Genomic DNA, 26113 nt, shown 5'->3' with positions numbered 1-26113 from the left:
TTGGCTTTACCAAGTTGTGGAATTGCATCTTGTACAAAGGTGTCTTTAGCAAAGAGGAAATAAATGGAAAGAGAGGCAAATGTTGGTATGGCAAATGTGGCTGCAAAATCTAAAAAAACAAGAATGATGACCCCCTTCCATTCTTGAGGAAAAGAAACAACAAATTCCCATTTGAGAGTTCTAGTGGGAGATAAGCAGCAAAAAGAAAGGCAATTGCACTTGGTCCAATGGACAAAAATTTTCAAAAGAGTTGATCTCACCATTGCCTTTTATTTCTATCAGAACTTCATATCCTTTAATGTTGCACGTTCACCTCTATTTATTGAGATGGTCAAGCTCTAACTCAAGGGGCTCCATCAGGGTATGTGCCTCCTAGGTCAAAGAAGCTTAGAACCACATTGTTGACAAAGGCAAAAAAAGAGGTGGACAAAATGCTTGAGCCTATTAAATCAGCATGGCCAACATCTGGGGTTAGCATTGTTTCTGATGGATGGACAGATCCAACATGGCACCCACTCATCAACTTCATGGTGTCTTCCTTGAATGGTCCAGTTTTCTTGAAATCAGTGGATGCACTTGGACAATACAAGGATGCACAATATATGGGTGAGTTGTTTATTAAAGTTATTGAAGATTTAGGTGTTGATTCTTATGTGCAAATCATTACAGATAATGCGCATGTTTGCAAGGTTGTTGGCATGATTGTGGAAGCTAAATATCCACAAGTGTTTTGGACACCCTGCATTGTCCATTCATTGAACTTAGCACTTAAATCTATTGCTTCTGATGTGCTTTAGATTGGAAGCATTATTGAGGATGCACGGCATATCCGCATCTTTGTACAAAATTATACAAATGCTCTCACTATCTACAAGGTGTACACCAATTTATCATTGTTGAAGATTGTGGATACATGGTTTGCCTCTTCATTCATCATGTTGAAGAGGTTAAGGGAGGTCAAGACCGCTCTTGGGGCCATGGTTATTTCAAAGTTTTGGTCTTTTTGTAGAAAGACAGATCAAGCAGCCTCAAGAAGAGTGAAGGACACAGTGTTAGATGATGTTTGGTGGGAGAGGGTAGATCTACTTATTAAGATCATGGACCCTATCATTTCTTTGCTTCAATTTGCAAATACAGACCAACCCATCCTAGGAGAGGTTTATGAGGGATGGGATTCCATGATTGAGTATGTGAGGAGCATTATTTTACAGAGTGAGTGCCTCGAGTATGAGACATCATCAGAGGCCTTCTTCACCACCATACATGATATTCTTGTCAGTAGATGGGACAAGAATTGCACAGCCCAAAATACTACAGCCATGAGTGGTTGAATGGTGGACCTTCCCGCAGATTCCCTCCTCACATGGATGGTGAAATATCACACGGGAGGAAAGATGCATTCAGGCGGACTTTTTAGGATAGAGCATCCCTTGATGAGGTGGAGGATGCCTTTGCAAAGTTTTCCACTGGCACTGGTCGATTTGAAGGATACGATGTGATTAGAGACAGGGGGGGTAAGAAGCCCTATTCTTGGTGGGCAACTCATGGGGCAACAAGCCCTCCTCTACAGCAATTAGCCATGAGGCTCTTCTCTCAAATGACTTCATCCTCTTATTGCGAGGGGAATTGGAGCACATGCGGTAATGTGTATAGTGTTAAGAAGAGCAGGGTTGAGCAGTCCAGGGCAGAGACAATGGTGTATGTGCACACCAACCTTCATCTTATTTACAGGCAGAGGGATGATTGGTTGAAGGGAAAGACAAAGATGTGGGATGTCTTTCCTAATGATATGGGTCTAGCCAGCAGTGTTGAGTTGGCATTAGCCAACTTGGATCTCAATGAGCCAATGCTAGAGCCTGTCACATTTTATGATGGTGATATTGTAGAGGGGTCATCCTCCACACCAGGAGCTGCAGAGATTGTTGAAGAAAGAGTAACTAGGTTCAGAATTTACAAATGTAATTTTGATCTTTGTACTTGTCAAGAAAAGAAATATTATTTTTGTGAATTAAAAGAATGAGTTTCTTGCTCATTTCTTAGGAAAGTCAAAGAGTCAATTTCATGCTCTTCTTGAGCTTATATGTAATGTAAATAAGTCAACCTAGTGTCTAGATCAAAGCCCTCCAAGACAAGCACCATCCCCTTGAAGAAGGTAGCAAGCAAAATGAATTATTAAGAACAGTCATGTCGGCCTACAAATGAATTATCTAGCACAGTCATGTCGGCTCAATAAGAAGTCACAATTGTTCACACTATCATGTCGGCTCAAATACTTAGGCTAACCACTATAAATATGCGGCTAGGGTTTATGCAAAAGAAGGAGAACAAAACTCGCATTCCTCTGAAGTTACAGATGGAAGTTACAGTTAGGGCTTCGTATGTCAGGAACAGAACTCGGATTAATGTAAGATTTTCGGAAGTCTGTCACAAATGTTTTCGTATGGAATCTGCATTATAGGAGTTAAGATGCCTCTGCTATTTTTGGTGACAATTACAGTGGGTTACACAAGTCATAACCTCGGCTTCCTCACAGTGATCATAGTCTCGGCATAGATGCAAAGATGGAGGTCTCGGTGCAGAACACACAATCTCAGCAATTAATCATGTTCACGTTTTTGACATACTCAACACAGTAGTATTGCATAATAAGCACAATTACTATAATGACCCACCTATAATTAAAATACGAGTATTAACATACATACGAGACCTCACCAGAGTATCATTTAAAACTAGCAGAAAATGTTAATTTTAATTTACAAATTAAAATTTACAATTTAAAATTAATAAAATAATAATATAAATTAATTAAAATTATAAATTTAATTAATTCATTAAAATAATAAATAAACTTTATTAAATCAAAATTGTGTATCCAAATAAAAATCAACGAAATCAAATGAGATTTGATTTCATAAAAGTTACACGTAACCAAAATATTGACACGAAGATGAGAAGAAGGTGGTGGATGAGGAAATAAAAGGAAGGAAATCTTGAAAGAGGGGGGAGAAAAACCATTTTTACGGAGGAAGCAGAGATGAGAACAATTTTGGAACACTGTGGTACAGCTATGAAGGGAACTTGAGTCTTGATTATACTGGAATTTTTGGGCATGGAGGAGCCAGATTACTTCAATTGGAAAGCTTTCTGAGACTAAGTACCTAGGTTGTACCCAATTCAGCAGGGAGGTTTTGGCCATTTTAGTAACATAGTCGGACAAGAATTACAATAGAGCAGACAAGTTGGTATTCATTAGATTAATCTTTCAAATTCAGTATTCAAATTTCATGTTCTGGTATTTAAAATTAATTAGAAATCTGGGTTCTTACAGTTACAGTCAAAGCGAAAGTGCGATGATCAGGATCTCGGTGATCCCACATAGACACACTTTGTCTCATATTCTGAACGCAATCATAATCTCGGCAAAGTGATTTCATGAAGATATAATTATGAAGTCATCACCATAATGAAAGATCTCGGTGCAGCTTCAGTATAAAGATTTCGTTGGTACAACAATGATCTTCGTAATAGTACAGTAATAATCTTAGTGAATGTACAATGATGATCTCAGTAAATATACAGTGATCATATCAGTGAATGCACAGTCATGATCTTGATGATAGAGCAGCTATGAAGATCTCAATGATGACCTCCGTGAAGCTACAGTGATGATGATGTTCACAGCAGTGACATAGAAGAGGAATGGTGTCTTGGTCTTGGAGTGGCATAGTAGGTCAAGGGTTAAGGTCTTGGTATTCGTCAATTGGAATCTCCATAAGAAGAATTTTGTGCAGGTTTTCCTCTCCAAGAGGGAGAGGTTTTGGCCCTAGCAGAAAGCCAAACATCTTGTGTTCTTGTCTCTTTGTTTTGGTAGTAGTTTGATGAAGCAAACACACACACTAATAATAAGAAGAAGATCAAGCTAAGATAAATTGCAAAAAAACTTCACAAATTGTTATCAAGTCTAGAAGAATCACATTAACCCCATTTGCCCTAGATTCTTCAACAGAGATGACTTTGGATACGGAGGAGTAGGGTGCAGCGGAGGAGAGCAGTGGCGACCATGATGATCAGTACAGTGATGTTGATTTTGATGATGAGGATTGATGACTCGTGAGCTACCAACTGCCTTGAGGCTTGTAGACTTGTAGTTGGTTTGTATTTGCTATTTCTATTTTCCATTGGCATTGTACTACCTATGTAACACATTTTGATTTTGATGACTTAACAAGAAAACTACAGTATCTTGTCGGTCTCCTATTGGATCATTGGTGAATTGAATATGTATTATGATCTATCATTTATGTCACAATTGTATTTGTAATTTTGTATGCATAATGTTACTTTGTAAAACTTACATCTACGTGAAGATCTATGTTTGAATCAATGAATGTGTATCATGAATGAGAATTTGTGTAAGAAATATCTAATTTTTAATATATATATATATAATGTGCCCTAATGCGTCCTGTTCCGGGGGGTCAACATATTTGTGTCCAACACTCAAATCCCCATGTCCTTCATGTCTCGTGTCCTTCGTGTCCCGTGTCCCCGTGTCGGGTGACTTAGATAGCCACTTATCTAATTATTCAAACAAAGATATTCCTTAGAAACAATGTCACAATGAGAGAAAGTGCATTAATCCACAATGTGATTTCTTAGAGCACTTGTGAATTAGATTCACCAATTATATGCAAGAATGCTAATGCAGAGATGACAAGACACTAATGATTCTTTGGACCAAACTTTAAGTCCAAATTACTTCAACCATTAATGTTTACGAATTAGATGAGTTCTTTGGTTAATTTTAAAGCATTTAGTGTAATTTATTACCGCTGCAACCTTGTGATTAGAGATCTAAAATTTATATCAAACCTTGCAATTATTAGATCAACACTCAGAAAATAATGCAAGATGTCAAAATTTAGCTAGCAGATTGAAACGCGAAACTTTCCAAGGACTGCCATTTAGTTTTGTAGGCTATAAATCAGACATCAAACATTCAGATCAGACCATTAAGTAGCATATATCAAACCTATATTAGCTCAGAAAATCAATGATTCAGTCCTCTAAAAACTAACAAGCTGCCAAATAACCAATGCCAAAAGAACTCCAATGATTAGTTAATGAGATTAAATGATTGTTAATTGATTTTTTGTCACTTTTAATGTTTTTTATTACAGCTACATGACTGAATAGATGGATATGGCAAAACAGAGAAATAGAAGAGGGATAGAGAGGCAAACCAAGAGGCCCTAAGGCCTAGTTGAGAGCTAGAAGGCTTGGAGATGACTTCCACTTCCTGCAACCACAATGTTAGCAATAAAATCACTGCAAACACAAGATGTTAGCTCACTAAAATAATACAAAAATCAGAGATCATTGAATATAGAGATAGGGCAAGGCTTCAAAGTTAGAGAAAAAAATACCAGGGCTAGAAGAGGCAAAGGAAGAGGCTAGAGGCTAGAGGCTAGATATGGGCAACGATAGGGAAAAAGAGTCCAATGAGGGTTTGAATAAGGGGAAACAAGCCTATAAATGCTAACGTTAAGCCCTAGAAGGCTGACGCTAGGCAAGGGAAGCCCCTAAATGGGCCTGCGGCTAAGGGAAAGTCCCTTTGGGGACAGCGGCCAAGGCTGGAAGGAGGGACGAGAGGGGGAAGGGCCTCCTAGATGCCATGGCAAGGGAAAGGAGGGAGGCCGAGGACCCTAAAGGCCTGCGGCTAGGGTAAGAAGGGGGGGTGAGCACCTCAAAAGGCCACGGCCAGCCCTAAAAGGGCTGCAACCAAGCCAAGGAGGGGAGCCAAGGGTGAAAGGAAGGCCTCGAAGGGCTAACGACTAGGGAAAGAGGCCCTAGCAAGTGCTACAGTGAAGGAAAAGGAAGGGTTGAGGGCCTGAAAAGGCCTAGAAGGCTCATGGCTAAGTTGGAAAAGGAGGACGACTAGGCCTATGGGCCTCAAAAAATTTCCAAAAACCTGCAAACACACAAAATTGTCAAAAATCACTACCTTATGTTGGATGGCTCCCCTTCTTTGGTTAGACATTGAGCTTGGAGGGTGATTGAAGGCTAGATCTTGCCTTCCTAGGCCTGGATCTGTCTCAAAGGCCCAGCAAATTCTCTTGAGCAATCAAAAATCCACCTGCACAAAGGAATAAAAGAATCCCAAACCCCAAATATATATACAAAATTTCAAAACCCGAAATACTTGAGTGCTGCAAAATAACGAGGGTTAGAAAAAAATTATTTACTAATTATTTACAAACGTACAATATTTACAAAATTAAATTACAAGCTCCCATTAGCAAAATAATTATTTTTAGCCCAAGATCAGATAACTCAATTTTTTTAGGATATTTTTTAAATAAATGACAATGGATGAATAATTTCGAAAAATAGACATTGGTTAAAACCCTTCTACAAAATCAATTACCACAAGGAAATCTTAGAACCCAAACATAATTGGCTCTTCCTGGCAATCTGTGAACTTGGAGCCCAAGGGTTAATGTACCCGTAAATCTCTATAATTTTTCTCAAGATAAAAATTTTAGATCATATTGTGAATCAGATCGCCTAAAATAGCATGTACTAATAGAATGCTCCTATCACCGACAAATGAAATAACAATAAAAAATATTCAGCACAATATAGGATAACACATAGCCAACACATACCACAAATCAGCAGAAGAAGAACACCATGAACTGAACCCCAAAGAATTTCTATTATGATAAAAAATGTTCCCAGTGGAGCAACATCTCAATACCAACGTCACAAAATTTTCTCAAATAGAGATCATCATGAAAATAGAAGCTAAATGACTTCTGTATATAGAGAAATCCCTCCAAGTGGAAAATAATGGCTAGTTGGCTTGATTCTCATCAAAATAATCTCGACCATTGAAAATAGCTTAATCATCTTTTAATATCCACAGTCGATTTTTTATTTTTGAGGAAAAGTTCGAATTTTTTTTAAAGCCCACTTTTTATTAATCCAAAAATTAATATTTTGGATTAATTTCCTTAAAAAATTGACTTTGACTTAACCACCAAGGTCCAAGGACTCAAATTTTCTTAAAATATCCATTTTTCCCTTGGTGGAAGACCTCCAAAAATTGACTTTCCCTTGACGCAAGAATTTTTTATTATTCCACTTGGAGAGAAATTAATTTCTCTATAAATAATTTTTCACTCAAAATTATTTAATTGACTCAAAAGGGGATTTAATGATTTTTCCATCACCCAGTTCTGCGACATAATATGATCTAGTATGAAACCAAATGTGCTTGTAATACAATAATTTAGCCAACATGCTAAGATTATTCCCAAACACACTTTTACAATAGACTCGATATAACACTAGGACTCACCTAAGACCTTGTCGATGAATTCCACCCTAGCTTTGGGGTTCTAAATTGGAAGAAAAATTCTACCGATTATACGTGTTTACAAACACACATAATTCGGGGAAGTTAAAAAACTTCCTAGGATGAAATCCTTTGCTAAAATCAAAGGCTTACCAAGGTGTTGTTACATAATTAAATGGTCATACTAGCATCATTTACAATAAAACTTGCAGAAATTGAATTTACAATGATATAATTGTGTTCGCTGATGACTTTGATCTTTGAAAAATTTTGTGTACTACTTCCTTGGACTTTTGACAAAATTGTGGATAACAGATCCAAAGACAGGACAGGAGGCCAAGTTTACCAGAAGATGATGTCAATTCAGCTAGTGTGAGTAGCCAATTTTCCCATTGCGAGTTGCAAGAGCAACAATTTATTTCCAAATGTCAGAACAGGGATTGGAAGGAAGAGCGAATAGCTCTAGGAGGCAGAGGGAGGTAGATAGACTTGCAAGGAAGGGTTCCCAGGGATGTGTGAATTATCCGGTGGTTGTAGTGCACATTTCTGAGCAGGTGTGCGAGTGTCAGGAAGGAGTGCGAGTCACTGTTGGCCCTCAATTTTGGTCATTTTTGTTTATCATAAACCCACTTACTTACCATCATATTCCACCTTATTCCACTCATATATGCTTCATTTTACCCTTATTTTGCATATTCAGGTAATTAGATTAAGTTTTTCAATTTTTAGAATTTTTTGTAAAAATTGGGTTTTAAAATTAATTTTAGACTGCATTGAAAATTCTCGTAATAGCTCCATTAAAGTGATATGTGCAGGACACTTGGGCGCGAGCTGAATGCATATTTGGAAAGCTTAGGAACCACGGATGGATGAACAGCTATTGGTTCGGTCAAAATGAGAAAATACAGGCCCGGTCAACACTGGTCAAACTTGACCTGTCACCCAGAAATCCCTATTAAAAAGGGGTAGTTTTAGGATTTTTTGGAATTCTTCCAGATTTCTTGTAACTAATGGATGGCTTCGACCTGATGAAGTGGGATAACATTAATGATGGTTGTTTCAAACTTTTTAGCTTATATGGTTATTATTTTGCCTATTTAAAGAGAGACATTCATAGTTAGAACATGTAGAAAAACTTATTATTTTGAGATAATTGAAGACAGCTTTTGTTTCATGATTTCTTTGTGTTTGCTGGAGTGAATGAGTTGTTGTAGCTGAGTATTTTAGCAGTGTACCAACAAGGTTGGAGGGCCCCCATACCAAGCTAAGTACACTTTGTTGTATGATGTTCATATTTGTGCATATGCTAGTTTAATTCTCCATGTTTATTATATTCATTTGTTGTAAATATTTGTAAATATCTTTAATGTGAATTCATTTTATGGAATGTGTTAAGTGAAGATTGCTTCCTTTTAGTGATTAGCTTGAATGTGGAAGGACAACTAAGTCTCTTTAAAAGAGCCTCTTCTCCGTGAGCTAGGACTAAGATTGAACAAGATTCACTTCTTTCAAGCTTTCTTAGATTAAGTTCTTATGCTTTCATTACATTCTTTTATGCTTACTTAGATATTGGCAATGTCATTATAGAATTGTTGAGGGAGGACAACCAGGTCTCTTTGAAAGAGCCTCTTCCTTGTTTTTCTAAAATAGTCTAATTTCATTGACCAATAATGCATGCTTTTATGAAATAGACTTAAATATTTTTGCTTAGTTATATAAATTTTAAAACGATTTATATTTGTAATATGCACTTTTGTTCTCATAACTACTTTCTATATTAGTTCTTATCCAAAAATCCATAAATTGTGGTTTGCTTCTAAGATTACCAACCTAGATTGATAGTAAAATACATGTCTTAATTTACACAATAAATTGAGGTAACAGTAATTTAGAGGAGGCCAAATCGATTTGTCAGGGAATAGTAATTTCCTAGATTATTTTCCAGTGAGATAAAATTGTCAGAGCTTTACCAAAAAGGAAAGCAGCTGTAATTCACTATTTGTTGAAGATAATAATAAAACCCTCATCCGATGCACTAGTTTTCCCTTCAAGGTTTTTCCAAGGACATTTGTCCAAAAATAACGGTGTCATATTTTGTGTGTGTGTGTGCATATTTTCTTAGTTCTAGTGTTTTATATTTCGCAACATGTTTTATTTGTGAAGATTGCAATAGTGATTTAATCGTTATTTGTCATAAATTTAATTTATAGAAGACCAATAATCTCCAGTAGATAGAAGATTAAATTCCAATTTATTGCATTAATGGAAATTTCACATACTATGCTTAGATATGGGAGGGTTGTCAAAAGGCCTTATTAGGTGCCTCCAACCCTAAGGGGACGAACAATTCCTAGGGCAACCCATCAATCCGTAGGCACAAGTGGTCAGTGATAAGGGTTTACTTCATGGAGGACACCACAGTGTTTGTACCAGCTATGAAATTCCATCATTCTCAGTCATTGTGATGTAAAGGGGGAGAAATCATGGGACCTAAGTAACCCCTTTTCTCGGCCTATTTTTATTGCCCCTCTTGTGCGCCTTTTTCTTCATTAATTTTCTTTTTCTTGCAAAGCATGGGTTACAAGCTTTCACTACTTCATTGACCCCTCAAACATAAAGTGTTTCATTGTTCATGAGGGTTGGGAAAAGTTTCCAAAGCCCCTACTCAAGAATGTGGAAAATAGGGAACTAATATTGGTGATAGATGTCAATCAACTCGAAGATGGGACATGTATACAAGGGATAGATGGAAAGTGTTAAGTATGGAATATCATGGACATGCAACATTAATTAGTACCTCCTTTTTGTGCCTTTTTTGGACATTGGAAAGAAAGGCCTCAAGAAAGGTCACACTGGACTAGCGGCAAGAGATAACCACCAAGGTGAAGCTTGGGAACAAGAATAAAACCAAAAGCGGTCTACCATCCAATTCAACCTATTATCCATACTATAATGCCCTTAAACATTAAATGAAAGCACATGTATACAAAAAATGGTTAATGTACCTTATCAAAGATGACCCACCTTCATCTAATGTGTAAGATAAATGAAATAAAGTACTAAGCAAAGCTTGGATGGAATACCTTTCATGATAGCTATTTACAGATCATCATAGGGTTGCTAGCTGGAAAGTTGAAGAAATAGGAGAAATATTTTCTCCTAGCAGTTACCCACTTTGGTGAGTAACAAAGGACCACTTACATATAACTTAAAGACTTAAATAATATACATATATGTATATGTGAGTGTGTGTATAAGTCGAGTGAGCTTGCTCAAGTGGTTGAGTGCTTTAAGCTTCATGCAAGAGGTCTCGGGGTTGAATCATCATGTTTGTTGCCTCAATTGTGTTCTTTAATGTCCTTTTCGAGTCAAGTATCGTAATCAACATCAATGGGATTATAGTGAGTATCATCTATAAATGGGGGAGTGCCAAAGAGTTTCTCTATGACATTTTTAAAAGATATATATACACAACGCCATTATAAGGGGAACAATGAGGAAGGAGAAATAGGTATACAAATAGTTGTACACTAACAAAACCAACAAATAAATGGTGTTATTGAGGCTTCGAAAGCATGTCAAATCACATCAAACCACAAGCTTGCAAAGGGGGAATCATTACCTAACTCTTCCAAGGATTGCATCCCACTATATGCCCAAACCCTAGCAATGGACAATACAAGGAGTATTTTCTTTCTTGGTCTCCTTTGGAACCCATCAATTTTGTAAGATTTAATAGTACCATAGTATCAATTTGTTGTCAAAAGCAAAATAATCTTGAGCCTTTTGAGATGATCCCCTCATATGAAAAAAGATATGGTAATGATAGCAAGGAAAAGGATTTGTTATACAAGAAAGATTAATGAACTCCTCTCTGCACCACCAACAAATCATCACGCTGAAGGAGTTCAAACCAAGTAAAAGGTATCCACAAAATACAAGGAAGCAAAGAGCTATGGCTCAAAGGAACAATAAAATCATTGTCACACTCCAAAGGTAACCTCTCTACCTTGTGCAAAGACACATTAAAAAAAAATAGTTTAATGCATCAAAAAGAAGAAGAGATGAGGGTGGAAGTTTATCTAGTACTAGCCGAGGATGCCAATCTTGAATATTTAGAGAAAGCCCCAACAAGCAAGTTCCATGAAAAAAAATACAATGAGAAATAATTGATACATTTGATGGACAAACAATGGTCTCACTTTCTAGGTTGCAACCCAACCTTCATTGTGACCAAGAGGGTTTAATACCTTCTCATTCAGATATGTAAACGATACAACAAATGTTCTATGCAAAGACCATGGTTTCAGAGCAGCTTAGCAATGTCTCTTTTTAAATGAACTCCATGTTTCAAACCTCTCAAAGAAAGAATCACCAAGATCCCCATTTGGTTAGTGTGTAGATTTTTATAGTTAGACATAATTGCAGTGTTCCACAAGGAGCGCACACCCCCCCCAAACCAATTCCTACTCTAGAGGACTTGAGGGCACCTAGGGAAATGTTTCCTCACACCACCCATTTTCGGAAATGCGGAAGGAAACATTTGTCCAATGTGTGAAGCGCATTTCCCAAAAGGGCAGATTTTGGGAGGCCACCCTCGAAAAGGGAGGATGCAAGCCCCTTGCAACCACCAAACCAATGTTTTTGCTCATAATCCTTAAAATCCAGAAAAAATCAAAAAAATAAGAAGGGCATAAAACCTTGTAAAGACTATAACCTGCTGAAACACATTTCACATGCAAAGTTGACTTCATGCAATAGATGGATGTAAAGGACCAATCAATGGAATTGAGTTATTAACGCTCATTTTATTTTCAGTGTTCACTGTTTATTGTTAATTTTCAGTTTCAACTTTTGGGTCTTGATTCTAGATACTAATGACTTCAGACCGAGTCTTTGACTTGTCACTCCTTTACTATTCTTCAATAATTTCAATTTACTATTTCTAATTTCAGACTTTAGTAGCTACTATTTTGCTTTGTACTATTTAGATTCTAGAAAAATGAATGATGAATCTGAATATGCATCAATGTATTTCATTTCTGAATCTGAATTTGAATCGTGTTTATATCATTTAGAATTTAAATTGCAGAATGATGACTTTGCATGGAAGGAATTGTTATTGTTGGGAAGTTATCATTTTTATTTTTATTTTTATAATTTTAGAGATGGGGCCTCCTAAGCTAGGGACCTCAACATCCCTGCATCCAATATGAATTTCCCTAAAATTTGGGGGGCGTCTCCACACATTCCCCATGTGCATTTCACCACTCTCACATACCATAAACTTGGTGGAACATTGGTTCAAACTTCTTCCAATTGAGTTGAACCAGCTCTTAAAAATCTTCATATTGAAAACAATGAGTGTTATATATTTGAATGGCGTTGCAGGCTGTCACTATCATCCCCTATTTCTAGTAAGATTGGATGGTAGTCTGAATCCCCCCACTTTAAAACTAACGACTGAACGTTACAGAGAGAGAGAGAATTAGTGGATCCTTGCTAAGCCATCTATTCAGCCTTTTTGCCACTCCTCTCTACCATTTCAATGGTTTCACCATGTTGGTTCCATTTTTAAGAGGTCTATGCCCACCAAGGATTGAGATCATTTGAAAAGCATCATATCTTTTGCCCACTAATCAAGGAAAGCGTTAGGTCCCAAATCTTAGCAATGGATATAGGGTAGGTTTCCCTGGGCATTTCCTTCGGCATTATAACCTTAGACAGCCATAGACCAACAATAGGTGCATTTAAAAGGCATATTTACATAGTCCAAAATCTGCAAGTAGTCTTTGCCCCCTACAACAATGCCTATACCATTTGGAAGTCCTGCCAGAACATCCATTAGAGCACAGATTTTGGCTAGAGTCTTGTTGGTAAGATGTCAGAATAGCTAGATCGTCCTGCATAAAAATCCCCAATCCATTTGATACTTCCAATAAGTTCCAAAATCTCCTCCTTCCAAAACATTATATGGAGATAAGAAAGCTTATAACCCAAATGGGGATTGCAGTAAAAATTTTGGATCTAAGCCGATTGAAGTTAAATTTGAACATTTCGAGTGCACTCTCCAATTGAAGCTTCAATTGTAGTAAAATTTTTGGATCTAGGCTGATTTAAGTTTAGATGCATCCCATCATTTCGAGTGGACACCCCACCCATCATCAGGGGGGATCCAACTGAAGCTTCAATTGAAACCCCTGATGATGGGTGGAGTGTCCACTTGAAATGTTGAGACATTTCTAAACTTCAATAGGGTTCAGATCCAAAAAATTTACTACAATTTAGTACACTACACCTTTTTTATAATCATGTTTCAAAATTTAAAGCAGGTTTAGCACAGGGGTGCAATAACCATGCAGAGTTTGAGACCTTGAGACTCTTGATTAAGCTTGCTAATGAGAGAATGCAAAACAATTCCAGATTTTTGGTGATTCTTTTTTGGCTATGTGATAGCCAAATCTGGCTCACAGGTTAAATACCCAAAATATTTAGAACACAATAAAGAAATCCATTTAGGAATTAATAATATATTGAATTATGCATGAAAATGGTATGATAAGATTATAAATGAGTGCCCCATATATATTCCTATGTGGGAGTGACCTTTCATGAAGAGTCATGCCGTTTAGAAGGGTAGATGATCTTTCATTATCACTAATTATCAATTATTAATTATTATTTAATAATAATTATATTTTGATATTCTTACAGGTTATCAGAGGGATGTAAGGGAATGCTCAGATCTACAATTATCAGCCTAGGCCAATAGCAGAGCAGCTGAAGGAGGTTTCAAAAGCATTTGAGCATACCTCTCTCTCATATCCATCAAGAATATAATTCATTAAGTGATTTATGGACAGGAATTAGCTGAGAGATTCATGATCCTCGATGAAATAAGGGATGGAATCCCTGTCTCTTCTGTGCTCAGAATATGAATTGTTCATGTTGATCTAGTATCGAGGTAGTCACAGATTTATTTCATTTTGCTGTAGTTTATTTTAGTTTTAAATGTTGTTTTTGATCAGCTGATATGGGTTCTGATATATATCCTGGATGCAATATTTGGTTCACATTGTTTTTGATAAAGGTGAACTCTGTATGGAATTTTGGAGGTGGCTCGAGAGTGTTAATTTTCTTCTTCTTTTTTTGGAAAGGAAAGACTGTTTTTCTGTCCTTTGTATTGTGCTTTGAGCACTTGAGGAATGTGATTTTCATTCTCGCTTTGAATAGAAATTACGATTTTCTCCCCGGAATAAAAAAGGTGATAGATAATGCATATCTGATGGACATTTTCAAAAAGGCAATTAATGATGTGAGCGGGGAAAATGTGATGCGGATATTAACAAATAGTGCTACCTGTTAGGGTCCTATAATTTTTATAGGATTGCTTGATTATAGCTGATCATTATTATATTTCAGATGTTGTAAATAATATTCCATGTTGTAAATTATTTTCAAAAAAGGTCAAAACCTTGAGAAATCAAAAAATATGCTTGAAGGTCAAAATGCAGCATTAGAGAATAACTAAGCGTGTTTAGATTGAAATAATCACATCATTTAAATGTGATTAAATAAATTGTAATAAGGCGCATGATAGGATAAAGTGTTTTGTATATCTCCTATTTCACCTTATCCTAAGTTCAAAAGCAAATACTAAGAGGCGCAAGCGGACAAAGTTCTTTGTCGTTTAATGGTTAATGTCCGACAGGTTGAAAACATTGGGATTTGATCGCGCACATGATCAACAGACCTCATTCGTTTTCGGCCCCCCCTCTCCATTCTGCCTTTACCGCCGGGGGGGTCTGAAATGGGCACTATTCAAACCCGCGCCCACTGCAATGTGTCACCAACACAAGATTTCGCACCCCCCTCAGCCGAAACCATTAACCGCTTCCCCCCCACCTCCGAAAAGTGGTTTCTCCGGCAAGTAAAACCACTGCCCCTCATCCGCTTACCATGTCCCCACTTCATCACCTCCGCCACTCCTATTTCGCCACGTATCCTCCGCCCATTACTCACGCACCAACGGAAACTGCCATGTCATTTGCCGCATCCACATCATTCATCTGTCTCGTGATCAATTGAAACTATGCTTTTTCCTATACGCCACATTGACTTCAAACATGGTTTTCAAACCAATGAGGACGAATTATCAGAAACTGAAAAAGGTTTTTGTTGCCAACATCCTCATGTACAAAAACCTCTCTCAGTTTTCTAACAACTATTATGGTTTGGGATATACAGATGAAGCTTTGCAGACATATTTTCCCAAATTTTCCTGTTTAGTCATACTTTTGCAGAACATATTGTGGCCAATCAGAGATGACTCTTGAGAAACTGGAGGAGGTTTGTGTTCCTAAGATGCCAAATTACAATAACCTACTTCATATTTTACACAGCTATTACAGAATGAGAGATACATGTACATCTTTACAGCCTATTTTTCGGACTGTGCAAAGTCCTGTTTCAGTCACCTTTTTGCAGAGAATATTGGGAACAACTGGAGCTGAATTTTGGGAATCTGAGAGAGGTTTATCTCAAGAACATATTTATCTACAATAACCTCTCTCACTTTTTACAGAGCTATCTCAGATTGAGATATACAAAGGGATGACTGGACCCTATTTTGCAGAATTTCAGGAGGAAAATGCTCAAAGATAGTTAGCCACCTCATCAACTAAGAGTTGCAATCAAATTCGAATTTCTCTTCTTTGTCAACAGAAATCCATAATGATAGTGCCAAGTAGATACATTAGTTTTGAATGTCCTACATTTCATTTCTATTTGTGTAAAACAGTTTAGGATATTTGTAAAAAGATCTTGAGATTTTTATCAAGATATTTTAGTTTAGAATTTGTATAAATACTTCATCATTTGAAGTAATAAAGTGTTGGGGTTTGTATGAAGAAATATATTGTCCAATGTAAAGTTGTTCATTGAGCTCAAATGGATTGATCAATAATACAAAGACTCTTCACAAGATACTTGTGTTGCGATATACTGGTGATGTTTTTCTTAGTGTAATTGTGTTTCCATTGTTATTCTCTGTATGTTTATCATCTGAAATCTAATTGTAAAACAGGAGATGTGAAAAATAAGATATGTTATTGAGCACCTTATTTGGACTGCGTTTACAATTTGTATGTTTTCTTCTGAAGTTTGATTGAGAAATTCTTAAATGATTTTCAATCACTACTGAATCACCTCTTTTCTCTGTTCCATAATTCAATTTAAAGATCCAGTAAATGTAACTAGATTGCCCCGTGATTACTCCTTTGAACTTTTGATGTAGCGTCCAGCTTAATTTGGCTCCATTTCCCAATGGATTCCTCTTGATCTTACAACCAAACCATTTTCAAAATTAAACTCTAAGCCCAATAACTAGCTTGAAATTCCCAGCAAACAAAGCTAAATCTCACAGAGAGATCCCTCTCTAAGTTTAAGAGGGCTAGATCCTAAACTCAAAAGAGGTTTTGATGTTGCCTCCATAGTTTTTTTTTCTTCGGCCTTGAAATTACGGAACGCTAACACTACCATCAATGCACTTGCGTCAACCTCCTACTTAAAAGACATTAGTAAATTACCTGGGTTGGGACTAATTAAACAGAAGCAAAAAAGGCTCAGAGCTTTGTCATTCTGCATCCATGGAAATATACAGGAAACATGCAAAAAATGAGGGAGCGGAATAGCTCAAAGCAGCACAGCTACAGTTTCTTCCCTAACTGCTCACCACCTCTCTATGCCATGGCTTGTCAAGGTCACTCCTCCACCATGTTGGTCTCTTAAAAGTGCATTGATCACTCAGAGAAATGGTAAATTTCATCAAGTGTCGTATGTTGAAGGGATCCAAGATCGATGATAGTGCAAATGTCCAATGCCTTAGCTTCGATCCCTCATGTAATAAGTCTTAGAGGAAGATGGAGTATTTAGATATCCTTATATTTGATAGTAGCCTGCCATGCTTGATGAGAATTTATGAGGGTATGACCCAAAGAAGGGAAAGGTTTTAGGAGATCTTATTGTGTGAACATTCTAGATTTCACCCAAATACATGAAATGGGGTGTGAGGTCTTACTCTACAGCAGTAGAAAATACTACACATCCTTGTGCTTTGAATAGCATTTCACTCTCACAAAAATGGTTTCATGAAAACCCAAAAGATGATGTAGAGGTCATGCAAAATTGGAGCTACTTTATTAATAGGTTGTATGATTGTGACAATCACTTGATCATGTAAATTAGGGAAATATTAGAAAACGAGAGGTCAATTTGAAGAAGATGATTACATACTGATACACCTCAAGACTCAACATGGACTCATAATTTTTGGGAGTCCAAAGGTGTGTAGAACCTTTTCCTACATCAATTGACTACCCATTTGCTTTCACGAGTAATTTGGACTCTAGAATTTAAAAAAAGAAACTTAATTATTTTTATATTTCTAGTTTTAAGATTTTTACACCTAAGGCATTTTTAAAGGGGCGACACTTCTATAATCATTCATCGTATGTTCAGGACACAACTCCAAACTACCATGTATATGCCTTCAGTTTGATTATAAGGAAGACCTTTATCAATCCGTCACTGCCATACCCGCCAATAGTCAACATGCTATCGGATTGTATTAAAGGCCTCTATGGCCCTTCGCCTGCATTTACATTGGTTTTTTAAAATTTGGGGGAAAAAGAGAGGAATATTACACATCTAGCAAACCTTAGGTGTGCATTGTAGTGGGAGTGATCAAAGATGAAATCACAGATATTGTCACTTTGTATAGACATAGATGATGAGCCAGGACAGCCCCAAGGGTTAGCTCAATCGGTCAAGTCGGGGCCTCGCCAATGGGAGGTCACAGGGTCGAAACCCGAAAGCTCTTGGGGTTAGGTCTGTGGTGACCGAGGGGTGGACCCCCTTCGGGTGGGGTCCACCCAGATTTATCGAACCTGGAGTAGCGGATCAACTGACCAAGGTCCGTGAACCAGCTGGGAAAAAAAAAAAAAAAAAAAAGATGATGAGCCAGGAAATAGACAATAAAGAGCAAATGTAGGAGATAGAGTAGCCATGTCTATCAAGGACACTTGGGGAATAGGGAAACCACATGAGCCAGAAGGATTGACATCTTTAAGGCCTCACATCCTTTGTAAAAATCATTATGGCCCCTTCATTTTATAGCTCGTGAACCCATTCAAACAACACGAGTGAGATGAGTCTTATACCAATGAGCATGACAATATTTTGGTCACAAGGATTGATAGCCACTGCAATAGATGTTGACATGTTGGGAAGAATGGTCTACATCACCTAGGTCAGGTACTCTTGGTTGAAGTCATTGCCTCCTATTTGTATGATGTAGATTCCCTTCTCAATGTATCTAAGGGTGGAAGAAAGGTTTGACCACCTACCCCAAAAGACAAAAAGAGAAAAAAACATCTGGAAGATATTTTTGCAAGCATCCCAAAAGCATGACTAGACTGTCCAAATTATTAAAATCACAACTCGCATGGCATCAAAGGAGAGGCTATGCTCACAAGAAGCTACCGGACCAACTTCCCTCACTCTTGATATTTATCCATTTCTAAAAAAAAAAATTAATATCATTTAAAATTACTCTCAAATATGCTTCAAGATTATTCAATGTAATGATATATTTGCAAAGGATTACTCTTTCTTGTAGTTGAGAGTTTTAGTGCACTACCATTTTGAACATTGTTATCCGCCAAAATTTCAAATAGTCTATATTCATGTACAAATGCTCTACGTATTACATTTTTTGTGTGAGTGGCAACATTATTGATAATTATGGGCTAAAAAATTGTTGCTCACAATATCGAACCGTGGCTGGAGGTTTTCTGGAACGATGATTGAAGGGGTTGATTTCCTTTTTCGTGCACTTAATTCAAAAAGCAAGTTGAGAGAAATGGTTGATGGGGTTGAGGCTTCTTGGATAGAAAGGGAGAAAGATTACATCAAATGACGGAGAATGGTGGTATGGCTTGGCAACAGTGATGATCTTCATCAAAGTTGAGTCTGACCTCTTCATCATCAACTCACATATGTATTATGAATAAGCATTGACATATAAGCAAACCACCAAGATGATCTTATAAATGAACGTCTCTTTGACAGTCTTTTTCTCAATAAATGGGGAATCAAGTGATCTTTCACACCGTCCAAGATGATCCTCTACGCCCTTGATTCTTTCACCTCATGGAGATCTAGGGAAATAGGCACTGACATTAGCACGACAATTATGGAATTAGCAAAGCTCCACAGCTTGTTTTCTTGAGAACAGTTATGATCTAGACATTCCACTAAAGACAGTTTAAGGCTCCTAACCTATCTTCATTCCTGACACTGGTTGCCATGGTAAATCAAACCCTTGAATAATTGTTTGCTAAAAACCCTAGAAAGACCATGAACCCCTTTGAGCTTGAACCTGTGCAATCCTTGAATTTATTTCAGAGGCTTTGCTCTGATACCAAGTTAGTTTTCTCTAAGCGCAGCAAAATGATTAACGTGCCAATATTTTTTTATACCCAAAATTTTATTTTTACTAAAAACCTAGAAAACTCAAACTTGAGATCTATACACAATTAACACAACTGACCTTCTAATAGATTATGCAGAAACAAAAACAAGAAATCCAAGCACATAAACTTCTACATAGCTTTTACCCTGGAAAAGCCCAGTGTACGAAAAAACCAGCAAAGAGGGATTTTACTAGGCTTCAAAGAATAATCAAGAAAATATTACAGCAATAGTTCCAGAGAATTTACAACTAAGAACAACCTCAGAAAATGGCCCCTCCCCTCCGCAAAGTATGGTACAACAAACGGCCTCTCACTTTGCAGCATATGGCCCCTATTTCTTTAGCAAACTCAACCAAGACACAACCTCTCCTCTAGCAGAGAACTCGGCTCTAAAGACTCGACCTCTCTCTCTTGCAAACTCGGCTTGGGCACGACCCCTCTCTTCAGCAAAATGAAAACCCCTCACACTATGCGAATTCAATCCCTTCTCAACTTGTAATAGACTAGGGCAATTTTCTAGGTTTTCTTTGCTAGGGTTTTAAACGTTCTCCACAATATTGTAAACTAAAGAAAAACAATTTCCAATAGACAACACTGCTCAATATTCAGTACAAACTATAACTTTAATCAATTCAACCTTCAAACAACTTGACATAACAATCCAGTACTATAACAATCTGTCCCAACAGATTTCAACCACTTATTTAATAATTCAAATATGTCCTATCTTATTCAAATTAAGCTAGACTCCCTACATATTTGAACCTTACTTTATTACAAGACTGCACGTGAGTCTAAATAGGCTCAAAATGTGATCCACATTGCTTCAGGAAGACAGCGGAAGACTGTTAGATGTTTGAAACCTTGTTTACTTAAGTACTCCTTCAGAATTCAGTCCAGGGTTGCAGTGTTAACATCCAAGAAGCTTGAACCTATTTCCAATTTTCATCTATGCTAGATTGGTCCCAATTACTCTATGTTGTTCCTACGATTATGACTAAGGAACTTTAGGATGAAACCCTTGCACTATTGTGTTGACTCAGGAAGGGTTTGCAGACTGTTGCAGATGAATCGCAAAGTAACTAAAGGATAATCGAGCTCTTATTTGCTTAAAATCCTGTAAGAAATCGGTCACAAGGACTTCTTTTAGGGATGCGGACTACTCCAGCCCTCCGTCCAACCACAATGAGGGTGTGGTCTAGCCTGAAAGCCCTTCTCGTTGGCTCAAAAAAAGTTATCAACGGATTTGTCTACTATTCCTGCCTCATAACCATCCAAAAGAGTTATTACCCGCTTCAAGTGTATTTTTCCTTTTCCACAAGATGCATTCGCATGGTTTAAAGGCCTCAATAACTTCAGTTTGAGTATGACCTCACTACCTTGCAAAACCAACTTCGCTTCCTCAGAATTTGATCATGTAAAAACCACAGAATTCATACTTCACTACCTAGGAATTTCTACTTGTCTAGGTTCAAGAACCTTTGTTGGTCTGTCATAAAGTTGATCCTGGCCTCAGGGTTCGATCCACCACAAAATTTTGTCTCTTTTACCTCCGGACAGATTTCAATTAATTGTAGATTACTCCAGAAGGGTTTCAGATCATTTCGGACTTCACAATTGATCACAATTTGCCTCAGGGAATTCGACTGGTTTAGCTCAGTGGATTTTCGATGACCTCAAGAGTTTGGCTTACAGTTTTCAAGAGACTTTTCGACTCCCCAAAAGTTGGCTCTTTTCTCAAAAGGACTTTGTCTTGTTTCAGAATAAACCCTCTATTTGTCTTAAACAAATTATCAAATCAATGCGGATTCCTTGCTCAAACCTTCTTCACCAAAAAGCCCTTGATAATCCCAAACAGAAGTTTCCCTACTTGCCAGAACAAAAAATAGAAAGATAAAAAGAGATTTTCTAACTAGGGTGGAATCTTTCACCACTAAAATTAGAAGAGAGAAAAGTGGTCTTAAAACCCTCAGAGCCTCAAGCTCAAAAAACAGAGAGATGATCCAATTCAAAGATGTCTCCAATGAATTCAACCCTTTTGTATTTATAGATTTCCTAGAGGGGATCTTCTTCTTAATTGAGTGAGTAAAATTCACACCAAACCCCAACTTTGGGTTTCTTTCCCCAGCTGCCCCAAAACTCGCCCACACATTGGGTATTTTGGGGTTTTCCCATTTATTAAGGACTATAGCCTACGGGAATCAATAGGCTACTTTGTCTCCTAGCCTCTAGGTAATTTATTTCGCATGAACATTACACAATTGCTCGACCTTCCTTCTCACCCAAATCAGCCCTCTTCTCTCTCACTCAACATGATCTCCAAATCATGTCCTTCACCCACTCATTCCAGCAATTTATAATTTCCCTCATAATGGTATTTCCTCCTTGAGATCTTCAAAGAAAAGATCAAAGGCCAAGATCTTATCACTTTATTTTGATCCAATCAAAAAAGAAGTATTAATTTCCGAATTTATAAACTTTAGAAAATTGAGTTACAAAACCAATAATAACTGATTAAATTAATTATCATGCTTTTGCTAAGTTTAAACTTAGAAAAAAATTGTTGAAATAAGTAATTATTAAGGCATCTTCTACATGCCTGTACAGAAGGCTTATGCAAAGACACCTGTTTGAGCTACAATTTTAACATAATTTCTCATCGAGCCAAATCCCTAATCTCCAAAGTCATAGATGGCTATGATTAAATCCCAACCCACTTAGATCAACAGTGGAGATTTGATCTAAGTCACTTAAATAATTAAATTATTTATCCTTAAAAACATTAGCCAAATAGCCAACAATAATCAATAAATCAATTAATGTATTTTCCTAAGTTAAAACTTTACGAAAAAATTCATCATACTTGCTCCTCTCAAAAAAGCACCTAAAGAGGACTGTCTCCTGCATGCTAGACCCTTAGCCTGTGCGGAGACCTTTTGATGATACAAACATCAACAAAAACCCCACACTGGAGCTTCATCACATCAATTTAAGCAGCAAGGAGATATATTGAGATCGTCTCGCAATAAATAAGGAAATTCAAATTACCACAATAATTTCATTTTCAGCAAAGTATTGTGATAATTGCCAGTGATATTATCGGCAAGTTGGGTTTTGACGCCAATTCTGATATTATCGCAATATCTGCAACACATACATATTATTGCAAAAAGCATAAAACTAACACACAAGAATTTTATTTTAACCTCTCAAATTCTTGGACAGAAATATGAGATTAAGAATATTTGAACAAAATTCAGGGATTTGCCGATGTGAGGCAAACATTTTTTAAACAAAATACATAACAAGTCAAGAGTAGCGGAGCAACACGGTCACTTCATTATGGAAGATGTCAAAAATGAGGCAACTGAAAGTTTTGTATAAGAGCTCGCAATAACACAACCTATGGTCGTTAACTGATACACAACCAAATCATGGAGAGAAATAACCTGACGTATCCCCCACTTGCCAAGAAAGACACGTGAAACATTTAATGATTCTTAATAGCAGAAAGGAGGAGAGCATTAACACGCCAACTCAACCCCTAGAAGATTAATTTTGACTTTGAACTAGCAAGACTCTAAGACTTTACTGTGGACCTTCCGAGCCACAAAAAGAACCTGGGCAGAATGTAACGAAACTCTAAAATCCATGTAAAGACACATTATTATGTACTGAAGCCAACCACCAATTTCAAATCACTCCCTGCCATGTTACCCTGTTCTGGCTTTACATATATGGAATATTCAATCGGTTAAAAAATAAAGCAATTTAAAAAGATAAAAAATAAAGTGAACATTACCAATAACACAGAGTCATCTTATCTTCGTGACCATTAAGTATCAAGAGGGTTATAAAATCTTGAGGTGCAAATTGCAATATTCTCCGATCATTCCATGCTTAATAGATCCAAGGTAAGAAAAATAAATACAACATGCACTCTTTCTTTCCTAAGAAAAATAAATACAATGTGTACTCTTTCTTTCCCTTTTTATGTTATTTTGTTTATGTTTTCAGATCTTTTCTTTTTTGACATCATAATAGTATTTTTTTCCTTTCTTTAACAGGCACACACGCAGCCACAGTGTTGAAGAACATCTTCCCAACCTGAGCTGTAGAGCAGCTCCCTTCTCTCGAGGAATTAACAACCTTTTGACAAGGGCCTAGACCAACAATCCCACATAATGAAAGCATATGCAACCTATGCTATGAGAAGAAGACTGGGACAAGAACCACTGCATTGCAACACCAAGCTTACTACGTCTACACCAAATGCAAGAATAGGGCATAACAGCTGGTCAAAATCTATATAGCAATGAATCTGAAATACTATAAAGAGGAACATCATATGAAGAATATCATATTAACGTCCCCTTAGACCAATTTGGCATGTCCAACACGTGTTAAGGAAACCAACTCCAATGGATAAAATACCTTCCCTCATAGACACAAAAACTCTACACATACCAGGTTTTGAATCCCGGGGTGTTTGCATCCTGTCCCAACCACTAAGTCACAAAGCATCTACAAGTGCTTGTAAGCTTCATGACTCTCGTCTGTGATGGTTATCTCTATGGTGAGTTTGATTGCAAGCTAACTAGAAACAACAGTGTCATATGCCTTGGTTCCGACGTTCACTGTGTATATGACTAAACTATCTTGAGTGCAACTTTACATTAAACCCTCCATGTGACCACATTCATTAGTTTCAGTAAATTCCGTCGAGCTTTACAACCTGATGCAACAAAGCTAAGCCTACCCCCACTTTCTAAGCCCTTCTCTCTCCAAGATACAAAAATTCCTACTTAGAAAATAAAAATACATTTAAACAGAACCAGAAAGAATCACCTAAATTTTAACAAAAACAAGAAAAACTTACCTGCAACGTCCGGGGCTCCTGCGCCTCGCGGATAGCCTGAACGAGCGCCGCAGTAGCGAGGGCCTCAATATTGCGGTTCCGGAGGTAAATAGCAGACGAACAGTCCCTGAAAAGCTGTATTGCATGATCAGAGATATCTCTGTCCAGGCCCAAAATAGAGGACACGTCCACAATCTGTAAATAGGCCCTCAAATTATCCACCAGACTCAGGCTATTACTATTATTATTATTGCTGCTATTGGCCCCGTCAGGCGGAGAGTAAGAATCGAGCAAAACCCGCTCGAGCTCCGCCAAGTGGCCGCAGAAGCTGGTGGTGGTGGCAGCGAAGACGGGGGCCAGCTCAAGCGACCAGGTGCTGAAGGCCGTGATGAATCCGCTGTTCTCGAAAGGGTCGTCCTCCATGGGCGGCGGGCGGTCACATTGGCCGTCATTGAAGTCCGGGGTTACGATGCACAACGGCGAGTCCTGCGCCCGCTCCACGAACATTTCTTGAATTTGTGTCAGACGCTCCTCCACAACGCGCCCGCACGACACGCACTCTGTCACCGAACGACCCCCTGAAGACGAAGAGGAGGAGCTGCTGCTGCACCGTCCCCCCTCTGTGCCCCCACAGTAGGGGCACCGCACTCCCCCAGACATGGCCTTCTCAGCCGCTTAACCTTAATTGCTGTAGCCCCTGGTTATATGGCGGTCCCAAAGAAGAAGCCTCGGCCTCCTCTGCGTCTGCTGGTTCTTCTGGTTTTGTTCTTCACTCATTTGGAAGCATGGAACGATTACCGGCTCACCCCTCTGCACGTCACGGGTGTCGTGCTGGCTATTGACTTCACTTCTTCTTTGTTGTCATCGTGGTCGTGCTCGCTATTCTTCTTCCCCTTCTCACGGGTGTCATGCTCGCTCTTGACTTCACTTCTTTGTTTCGCATCGTGGTCGTGCTCGCTATTCTCTTCCCGTGCTTTCCGTGCACCGGGTGGAGAGTGTCAGTGACATAACATGATTGTTTTTTTAAATGCATTTTAATTTTAATTTTAATTTGCAATTATAAATGAAATGATATTTTAATAGTAGACTAAATATAGTCTATAGGATTATTAATTTTTTGTTTTACGTTTTTGCAATTTAATCTTTTGAGCTGGTTCAAAAAATAGTCTATGGGACTACTAGTTTCCTGCTTTTCGTCTTTTGCAATTCAATCTTTTGAGTTGGCCCAACTTTCCAACAATCCCCTCACTGAAAAGACAATGCCAAGAAATTGATGCTAGCATATTCCCATAACTTTCTCTCATGTCTTTGAATGCATCACATTCCAAAATGAAATGTTTTTCCGATTCCACTGCCCCA

The 26113-nt window shown here is 37.7% G+C and overlaps 1 protein-coding gene across 1 annotated transcript in view; it reads right to left on the bottom strand.

The window, feature by feature from the left end:
* LOC149258649 (uncharacterized) overlaps positions 1-25732 on the bottom strand; it is a 154388-nt gene extending 128656 nt beyond the window's left edge. The window contains exon 1 of the mRNA XM_089415639.1: positions 24776-25732. Within this exon, the coding sequence (XP_089271765.1) occupies positions 24776-25414 (639 nt within the window). The 5' untranslated portion in view covers positions 25415-25732. The remainder of the gene's footprint in view (positions 1-24775) is intronic.
* Positions 25733-26113: the final 381 nt, after the last annotated feature.

The sequence above is a fragment of the Pinus tabuliformis genome, chromosome 6, assembly GCF_031772625.1.
Source record: "Pinus tabuliformis cultivar Carrire ecotype Pingquan chromosome 6, CPIR1, whole genome shotgun sequence".
NCBI lineage: Eukaryota > Viridiplantae > Streptophyta > Pinopsida > Pinales > Pinaceae > Pinus > Pinus tabuliformis.
The sequence above is the reverse complement of the archived record's forward strand: the minus strand, read 5'-3'. Positions and strand labels throughout refer to the sequence as shown.